Raw genomic sequence first — 10,313 nt, forward strand, 5'->3', positions numbered from 1 at the left:
AGTCTATATTTGTCATGGTAGTAAGGTGACTCCCAACCTCCCAACTGGGAAGGAATAAAAGTAGCTTTTTAAAAAGGATATAAAACATAAATACATGCAAGCATCTCCTTGTTTTTATGGCGGCGACTCTGATTTTTTAAGCTTGTGTTTCAGCTTTATTGAAAGAAATGTTAATAGTTACTGTTACTTAGCAGGACTGTGTAGCTGTGCAATGTGCTCATAAAGTCTATATAACTTCATCCTCCTGTGCAAATATGGTGACTTGTGACGGCCATAAAGTTAAGTGGATGCTTCAAAATGCAGAGTTTAGAAGCCACTGGGTGACATCACTGTGGGTAAGTCCATCTTTTATTTATCGTCTATGGCAGAGCCAGAGCATATAAGGAAATCAGTGCTGAGTCATGTGAGCTCAGGCAGAAGGGAGGAGAAAAATGTTGAAAATCGAACATTTAGAACAACCTGAAGCCTGAGGTTCGCTTTGACGAACAGGGTTTAACTGCACATGAGGTGAGTACATCAAAAAAACCAAAAACCCGACCCTTTGACCAGATCTCACGTGTGCAACCAGCATACTGTAGCATGACTTGCCAATAAACTACTGGTAATGTCATAAAACCTGTTGGGTTGTGTTAAATCATAACAACTGACTGGTGTCAAACCTTTTACAGCTTTCTCAACAAGAAACAATGAAACGCATACTCACTGCAGTTTTCTATCATCAGATTGAAAAGGGATATTTTCTCGCCATCGGACAAGCAAGACAACATTTGGTTATCCAGGTCACCGCGTTCTTGCCACTGCTTCAGCCAGTAGAGCTCACATGAGCAAATGAGAGGGTTGTCTCTCAAAACGCTGAAAAGAGAAACCAATAAACAATGAATGAAATTATTAGACATGAATCAATAACACGTTCTGTCCTCATGCAAACAGTTTTAACTCACTGTTATATACAAATGACCTCAAAGTGTTTCATTTGAAAGCTTCTAATACAAGTGCATGACAAGGAATGTATAAAATAGTTGATATAAATCCTTAAAGAATTATCTTTAATTAAAAAATAACCATTCATACAGTCAAGCTTCTATACTTTCAGGAACCTTACAAACTACATGAGCGGTAAGGTTTTGCTGAAAAAATACCATCAATCAATTTAGAAAAGAAGCAGTTAACTTTACAATATCTACATATGTTCACCTCTGAATTGAATCAACAATTAAGGACTAAAGTTATAGATGTAGCACAAAGACTGTTTCCCAGGTTAGTTAAGTTTCATGCTGAATAACACCTCTGTCCTTGGGGTAGAAAGGGTTAGGGTTAGCTAACAGCAAAAGTATAACTGACCTAAGTTCTCACCAGAAACAGAAACAGCAGGAACAGCACTGGGCCATGAGGTCACTGTGGCCTGAAATGCCACTGGGCAGTTGCTAGTTCAGGAGTGCCAAACTTACTTGCAGCCCAACTTTAAGTAAAGTGGGGGAAATCAGTAAATGAACTCATTTTATTGTAATACTTATACTGATTTTCCCCAAATTTGCCTCTGACATACACCTGTATGCCATCCAAAAATAAGAAATAATAATTTCAAGGGCTAAAACTAACACTGAAACTAAATAAAAACAAAACTGAAACTATTTTCAAATTATAAAAACTAAGTGAAATAAGAGTATCCAGTCCAGAAACTAAATGAACTTAAAGTAATGAGTCAAAATGAAATTGTCTTGATGCAAACATGATGTGAAGAAGTCACTTGGATTAGTTATGAGCCACTGAAAACTCTACGTCCAGATGAACAGAATCAACAGCTTTATCACCAGTAACTCTTTCTTCCTGAACCAGTTCCAGTGACTTTCCAGCAAAAAGCAGTTTTTTGCTTTCTGTAACAGAAAAATGTTTCCAATTGCAGGCTGGTTTTCAAGAGGAACCACCGTAGAACAGCCCCTGCAGCAGCTCCAGCACTCAGTCAGTGGAAAACAGATATACGAAGGCTGGATAAAACACACATTCTGACTTCTGAAATATGAGTTTCTGGTGCAAAGTATAATCAAAACTCCAAAGATTACGCTCTCCTTCTCTGTCTCTGCAATTGTCACACTTTCAAAGCCATCCAACTGCAGGTTCTTGCGCCTCGTGTAGTCGAGGTTTCTTCCAAATGCACTCTATTTTTATCCAGAAAATTCAAGTTGGGTAACTTAAAGCCTGTAGAGCAATTCTGTGAAGGTAATGTGACCAACTCACTGTATGCACACTGTGTCGATGGAGAGCTGAGGTCAACTATGAGGGTAACCACAAAGCTTTGTCATGTGTTGGCACTAATGGCCATATTTTTTCATGTGGTCTGCTGCTGCAGACCAGTCGCTTAGCCAAGTTGTACGTTTGAAAATTATTACATTTTTATTACCACGCAAGATAACACAAATTTAAAATGGTTTAGATGACAGAGAGTATTCTTACTCCAAATTCTAAACAGACTCACAGGTTAAGCAGAGGCAGAAAATGAAACACCTTCCAGCTGATGTGCTCCAGAGAGTTTGATGCCAAGTTTCTGTCAAACAAAAAGAGAAGACAGGTGACATTGTGAACACTTCTTAATTCTCCTTTGTTGCATTTTCCATTGATATGCAGCCATTATATCATTTAACCTTAAGCTTTTACATGTGACATCTTTGCTATATCTGGATTTTACCTTTCCAGTAGCACAGACAGACAATAGTTGTCTTATTGTGCTGCCTGTTCAAATGTTGCTTTGTGAAGGAGCGCGGTTCCAAAAACAAACCAAAACAAAGCTATTACGAGTCGAAATAAAGGAAAGATTCAAGTAAATATGTTATTTTTCTTTGTAGTAATCTGGTCCTGTTCTGCAGTTGAGTCACGCTGTGATTTGATTGCTCGCTTTCAGAACAATGTGTACCTGCCTTGAATTACACTCAGTGGAAAACGTTAATGCATCCAAATGGGTCCTGATCAATTACCTTGGCACGTATTTCACACCAGCCGAGAAGCCACATTCACAAGCACCCCCGGCACATCTCTCAGTGTTTGCTTAGAGTTCAGTACATTAGGTGATTAGTTCAGTTCGCAAACACTTCTGGGGTGAGGGACAAGGCCCAGCAGTAATTCTTTGGAGTCAAATACGCTGAAGAAATACATATCGAGAAAAAAAGTTTCACATGTATCGAAGAAATGTCTGAAAAATGTCTATGAAAACAGCCGAGACATCTGGGTTTTTACTAACCAAATGGCTCTTGCAAAGGCAGCGAATGAGTCAATGAGAATGAGTCACAGATTCTTTCTTTATCTTAACTTGTATGTCTCACGTCTCTTAAACATCTGGATGAACTGCTGCTAAATTTGGAGCAGACATTTATGCTCCTTTAAATGTCACCAATTCTGCGTTTCTGATCATTTAGAAGGTCAACTGTGTTTTAAGAAGGTTTCAATAGGTTAAAATTTGTTTTAAACAAAAACAAAATTACTTGCATTCCTACCAGCCTTAGCTGTAAAAGTGAACATGCTAATATTGTTAACATGCTAAATTAAGATGATTGCATTCGACAGCTGTCTTTAACAAGCCTGTCCTATTCCCTTGGGGCTATCCTCCCTTTAAGCTAACTTTCTGACTGGCTGCACCCCTGCTGTGTGGCTGAAATTACTATATTTAGAATATCTGCTCTTACTGACATCAGACAGAGCCAAGAACGGACACAACAGTGTCAAACCAAGCATTCGGAGCAGTCCAAAGCCTTGTGTTTAAAAAAGCTGATCACACTTTTTAAAACTCTGGCCGCGGTCATTATGAGCATAAATCATTTCAACAGAACACATTTGATGTAAAATAAACAAAAGTATAAGAAGGCCAATTTAACTTCAGTACATCAGCAATATCACTATGAACATCTTTGCATACGGCACACATCATTGTGCCTCACGCCGCGTAGACATCACATTGGTGTTAGCTGTCTACAGCATCATCAATATCTACTATTACCACTACAATTTATCTCAAATTTCAATATGCCAGACCTCAAATGTAGGAACGGGAATCTTTTTCATTTTACCTACCCTCCTAAACACACTCCTTATTCTGTTTCCTCGTTAAGATTTCAAAACATTTCAAATATGGTGATGAATCAAATCATACTGTATATGCCGACTTACAATAATAACACTGTAATAGAATGCTACATATCCTTTAGTCAGTCCTCTCAGGCCACTTGAATATCACCACAAATGATCCTCAGACTTCCCAGGAATCAGCCTGTAAATAAACCTCCCTCTGAAGATGACAGAAAGCCACACTGGGGAGCGTGCAAATGGAAACCAATACATAATCACTCTGACAGGACCAAGGGTTCAATTATTTGTTTTCCTTGCCCCCAAAAGTTCATGTCAGATGGGTTAGCCATTGGGGCTTATCCATTACCAAACTCGATTCTTCCCCCGGTCCACAGGGGCAGAGCAGAGGCACGATCAGCAGCTCGTTTCTCTTTTTGCAATTTATATCAACATTTTTTACGAAATGCATTTTTCCTGTTTGTACAACAATGAGAGCAGGAAGAGAGAAAAGAGAGGGGTTGGAGTTGACTGAGCTTCCCTGCTCAGTGCTTAGTTTGGCTGCAATCAGTCAGCCTTAATCTCAGAAACACATCTGTCACACAGAAAGCCCTACACTCCACCCAAACCCAGCCGCCCTCTCCCTCCACAGTGAAATATTGATTAAGTGATAATGGACCCTTAGTGGAGTGTATTTATTATGCATCAGCTGTCGATAATCCGCCAAAGTGAGCGAGTAAAAGGTGACTGGTGGATGTCTTCTCCAATTTCTTGAGCTCACCCTGCCTGCCTCACCACCACCACCACCACCACCACCACCACTACCACCACCCCTCGATCTATGGTCCTCGAAACCCGGCTGTCTTTCAGATAAACAACACTGGACATGTTGCACACGCTCAGTAAAATGATGAGGACAAGATGGTGGCGATAAGGGTCGCTGGCTGATGAATAGACAGATTTGATGGTTTTGGTCGATAAGGCTTCCTGGTATTATTTATTGCTGGGAATGGACCGTGAAGCTACAATGTTTGGAAAAATAAAGACTAAAAAATAATTTCATGCAACACAATGTAGACGCTGAAATTAACAACGAGGCTTCTTGCTAATTAGCTTTTTGGTGGTTATAATTGGATCAAATTTTACAATTACAGATATTTTATCAGTAATAACTGACTTTAGGACCGCAGCTATGAACCATTTTCACTATTGATCCATGTGATATTTAATTTCTTGCTAATCAATGATCATAAATCCACATAATATGGAAAGCTGAAGCTATATATTAATTGTGTTTTGCACAAAGGCAGACAACTGAATTAAAAGTGCCATATAGTATAAACAGCCATGAAAGTATAAACATAATATGTATTTAATAAAATAATAAGTCATTCATGGTTTAATGCGCTTCCAAAATGATTTTCCAGATTGGAGGACACAGCTGTCTGAATCTCATGTGACGTGCAATATTAAAGAGCCGGCTGACTGACAGCGACAAACAGGCTGACCGGCCCACAGGTCAAAACACGACACGGGGAACACAATCCTTCGGTATCAACAAGGACACTTACACATACTGAAGCTTGAGGTTGTTTTGGAAGGCGTAGGCAGAGATGAACCTCAGCTTGCAAAATGTGACCGTGCTGGAGAGGATGACAAAGCACAATGAACATGAAAAGCAAGAAGCAAAAAAACACTTGGAATATAATCAAGTTTTTCTTTGTTGGAAAGAAAACAACTTTAATCATTGTCGTTTAATCATCCTGAACACAGTATATCTGACTTTTAGCTGTTCATCCATTCATTCTTAACCATTTATTCGATTTAGGGTGTCATGGTGGCGCTGGAGCCGATCCCAACTATCATTTGTTGAGAGGTGGGGTAAACATTGGAGCAGCCCATCACATTCACGCCTACAGCCAATTTAGAATCACCAGTTAAACTAGCAAACATGTCTTGCATGCAACATCATAGTCCTCTGAGTATCAGGAGAGCACCCATGCAGGCATGCAAAAATCCTCATAGAGGTCTCAGTCAGCCAGCGGATTCAAACCTATGACCTTCTTGCTAACCGCTGCATCACCAACATTTGTCTTTTTCTGCACAAACTCTGAAGTAAAAAGATCATTTCACTTTCAGATACACAGTCTGGGGAGTATGTGAACATACTTTTGAGGCTGGAGCTTAATTTTGTTCCCAAAAATAAGCTTTGACCGTTTTATCTTAGCTTTGAGCTTTCTGTTTATCTCGTACTAGAGTAAACACTAAATGGAGCAAATCCTGCAAACTAGTTCAGGCACATGCCTCGCTTTCTTCAGGGGTAATAAACCAATCCTGCTTTTGTGGGTCTATTTAAACTAAAAATTTCCCATCTATCCCTCTGATATGTGAATGTTGCTGCCCTTCATTACTCTCTTTTGGTTCAACCCCTCCTCTGCCTAAGCATCCACCTGTAGGCTCTGAGCAGATAATCATATCTGCGGGAACTAATGTGCTCAGAGCCTAGACTCCAGTCTACCTCTATTCTCCTGCTGTAGAAAAATCATTTCAAACATCAGTTTTCTGACTGAAGTATAGTGTGAGAATAGAAAACTTGACACACACAACAATGATAAGAGGACAGATCAGTCAGTTGCATAGGTTGACAAACTATCTCAAAATAAGTTGAGAGAAAAGAATGACTTACAGGTTTTTCAGCTCTCTGTAGAAGATAAGGTCGACTTCTGTTATGTTCTCCAGGCCGGCTTGGTTTTCTATGTAACTAGTTAATAAAGAAAGGAGGACAGAAAGTGATGGAGAGACAGTTAGATGAAGGTATTGTATTGTGGCCTTCAGTCTTTTGTTGTGTAGACATTCATATACTGTAAGCTCATAGTGAATAGGAAATATACAAAAGAAAAAAAGACTAATAAAAGGATTGATTGAACTTGATTCAGACCAGAAAAGAAGTCGTTTTCTTTTGGGGAATTCCAACACTGGAAAGATGCAGGAACAACAGCAACAAGAAGAAATAACTACATTTAAAAAACAGGTGCTTTGTACTCAAACACCCAAGAAGCACGAACAAAAGACATAAAGTTTCTAAATTAAACAAAAAGAAGCTAAAGCAGGATTTAAATTTCAGATTTGATTTTATCCTCTGATTGGTAACAATTATTTTATGCATAGCCAATATAAGATGCAGCATGCACTGGACACGGTCCTGAGCTGAACTGAACAATCAAAACAACAGTAACAAAAACGTCACACGAAACATTGTCCAGAAATAAACCTGGAAGCCGCTGAAGTCAGCATCATGACACTGAGGAAGAGGATCCCAGCCACCTTTGTAATTATGGCCTTTTGAAGAGCAATGGCAGCTACCTGATTTGATGTGAACAGCATCATGGAAACCAGTTTCAGCCCAGTGGTTCTTCACTTGGGTCAGTATGTCAGACCTGTATCAGATCTACTACCTCACATGAGAGTTATCCAAAACAGATATGAAAATATACTATCCTGTCAAAAGATTGGAAGTCACACATGAGCAAAAACTAAAACACGTTATACAAATACCAGCTTCTTAGTTAAAAGGCAACAATTATACTTTAATGTTCTCTCATATGTATCCTGTTAGAAAGATCAAACTAAATTTCAAGTGATGAGATCAGCTCATATCAACCAAAAGCTCAAGTAAGGTCACCTCAGGCGCACACTCTGACTTTGAGCACAGAATTTTTAATGAAGGTTATATCAAAAAAGCATCAGTAACATCAGTTTGGGACATGCAACCCTGGAACACCCACAAAACAGACTAAGAGCAGATGACAAACCCTGGCCAGAAGTCCAGGGACGCACAAATGGCAAAGCTTAATAAGAGCTGAATGTGCCACTCATGTGGGGAAAAAAATAATGCCCTAAGATGTGCCAGGCGGACGGGAAATTCTTCTCAATGAGTCACTTTCCACTTTTCCAGACAGCGCCTACCTCAGAATAACTAGTGAGCCACAGATCGATGTAGCACTCAATGCAAGGACAGCCAGCTCTTTTCAGGAGATATCTGAATAGATGGCCCGTTTAGACCTTCCAAGGATCTCGCTGGAGATCTGTCCACCTCATTCTGTGCCCTTCTCCAACTCTCCAGTCCCTGCTAGGCTCCATATAAATGTTGCTCATTTTGCTCAGGAGGACACTTACTTAATGGGCTTTTAAAAAGATGTCTAGATACAAAAATTGAAGGATTTTATTTATGTGAGTGTTTTTGGCCCTCTGTTGAATGCATTATAGTATCCTTCAGAAAGTGTAAAATGAACCAAATGGCCAGAATCAATAGAAAATATAAAAATAATGCCCTTTTTCTGGAGACTGCCTTGAGGCAAGCACAATAGGGAAGAATATGAAAAATAGAAAGGGAATGTCAAACAACCACGAGCTTTTTGTTACAAATAATAAGAAATATTTAAAGATTTAAAGGTGGGTTCTCTGCAGTATTGACGCACTTCTATCGTACGTAGATGAAACAATATGCAGAAATGTAAAAAACAAACTGTCACTATGAAAAATGCCAGTAACAAAATACTGGTAGCAATAACACCAGTAAACAACACAAGACACGGCCACAGTGCTTTTAGCAAAATGAGCAACTTTAAACATGATTAAAGTCTTGATCAGTCGCAGCCGTACAGATGTTTGTTGAGTTAACTTCGACACAACTCACCTCACCTCTGCATTTTGAAGTTTCAATTTTAGCATTTTGGCACCCGCCATGTTGGTTTTTCAAAGCCAGAGGTTTACTTTAGGCACCAGTCACACCAGCGCGGAAGCCAGTCAGTGACAAACTGGCTACCACCGGTCTCGAGGAAAAATGTGCATTCCTCGACGACTTGTGGTTGCTGGCATTGATGCTTTTTATTGCTGAGCTCTACTGATTTGCTTTTGACACTTTGAAGAACTGCAGTTTTTGCCACTTCTATTTTTCACCTCATGGTTCCTGATGAGGCTATAATAGGTTTAGTTGGTCTGATGAGCACATGGTCAAGATATGATTACTGTGGTGAACACTCCATTGAAGACGGTACCAGCTGACCGCTTCTTCTCTAAACAGCTCTTGCATAGTTTGGAGCTGTGCTTTTGCCACTGTCCTGTTGGCCCAAACCAATTAACATCCATAAGATATTGCATGGTCTTGTACAATGAAGTGATTTATCCTGTACAAATCTCCCACTTTACCACCACCAACATATCACGTTCTGTGTCATTAGTGGGAACATCTTTAAACATTAGAATCTGTCCATAACACTCTTCCCCCATCATCATCTGTCCACTGCCTGTGTTTTTTGCCCATTTCTATCTGTTCTCTTTAGTCTTTAATCTCACATGTACCTTTCTCTGCCTAGAAGCCAATATCCTGGAGTTGGCCCTTCACTGTTGAGACTGATGTTTTGAGAGTAATGAAGCTGCCAGTTGAAGACCTATGAGGCATCTATTTCTCAGAGACTCTGATGTGCTCTTGCTCAGCGGTGCACTGTGGCCTCTTACTTCTCTTTCTATTCTGTTTAGAGCCGGTTTGCCCTGCTCTCTGATGGGAGTAGTACACACTGTTTTATGAAATCTTCCATTTTTGGGGGGCAATTTTCCACATGGAATAGCCTTCATTTCTTAGACCAGGAATACTCTGACAAATTTCAAAAGAAAGTAATTTCTCATAAAACCCACAAAAAGCTCCAGAGGCTCGACCAGCCAAACTGCTTCCTTAATCAGCACAGGACTTAGGCTGTGCTAACACAACCAGATGATGTTTTCTTTCAGTGATCAATTAGCATTTTGACACGAAGTTGCATTAGATAAACCTGTTGTATACCTAAATAGAAAATAAATATTTATGATCACTGGATTAATCACTGTCAGTTATGGTCTTTTTGATCAAACATTTGCGTGGTAATGTACCTATGAAACAATGCCACTGAATGATAATAATAATTACAGGATCAAATATCTTAACCCCTTAATGCCCAGTGTACCATATTTGATGCGTTTTTGTGAGTTTTTGAATTCTAAATCATCAGTGTGATCTTCAAAAACATTCAGCAATGACTACTTAGCTGCAAATTATTCACAGCAGTTCAGTTGTTGAAATTTCAATCCAATCCGCTGAAAAATGTGAGACTATTTACCTAAAAATATTCGTATCGTTTCCCATGGGAAACGATATTTTGAGAAAAGCTTCGTACTAACTAACAAACCATTTTCCTCCAACAAAACCCGTGACACGAGCTGAAAGGTCT

General features: G+C 39.4%; 1 protein-coding gene across 5 annotated transcripts in view; it reads right to left on the reverse strand.

Moving 5' to 3' along the window:
• The window catches only part of ntrk1 (neurotrophic tyrosine kinase, receptor, type 1), an 88,394-nt gene that overhangs the window by 36,099 nt on the left and 41,982 nt on the right, over window positions 1-10,313 (reverse strand). For all 5 annotated transcript variants that reach the window (XM_039619434.1, XM_039619431.1, XM_039619436.1 and 2 more), the window contains 4 exons: window positions 6,737-6,811; window positions 5,622-5,693; window positions 2,474-2,542; window positions 704-852 (listed from right to left, as the gene is read on the reverse strand). In XM_039619434.1, coding sequence (XP_039475368.1) covers window positions 704-852; window positions 2,474-2,542; window positions 5,622-5,693; window positions 6,737-6,811 — 365 coding nt within the window. The remainder of the gene's footprint in view (window positions 1-703; window positions 853-2,473; window positions 2,543-5,621; window positions 5,694-6,736; window positions 6,812-10,313) is intronic.

Source organism: Oreochromis aureus, linkage group 11 (assembly GCF_013358895.1).
Source record: "Oreochromis aureus strain Israel breed Guangdong linkage group 11, ZZ_aureus, whole genome shotgun sequence".
Lineage (NCBI taxonomy): Eukaryota > Metazoa > Chordata > Actinopteri > Cichliformes > Cichlidae > Oreochromis > Oreochromis aureus.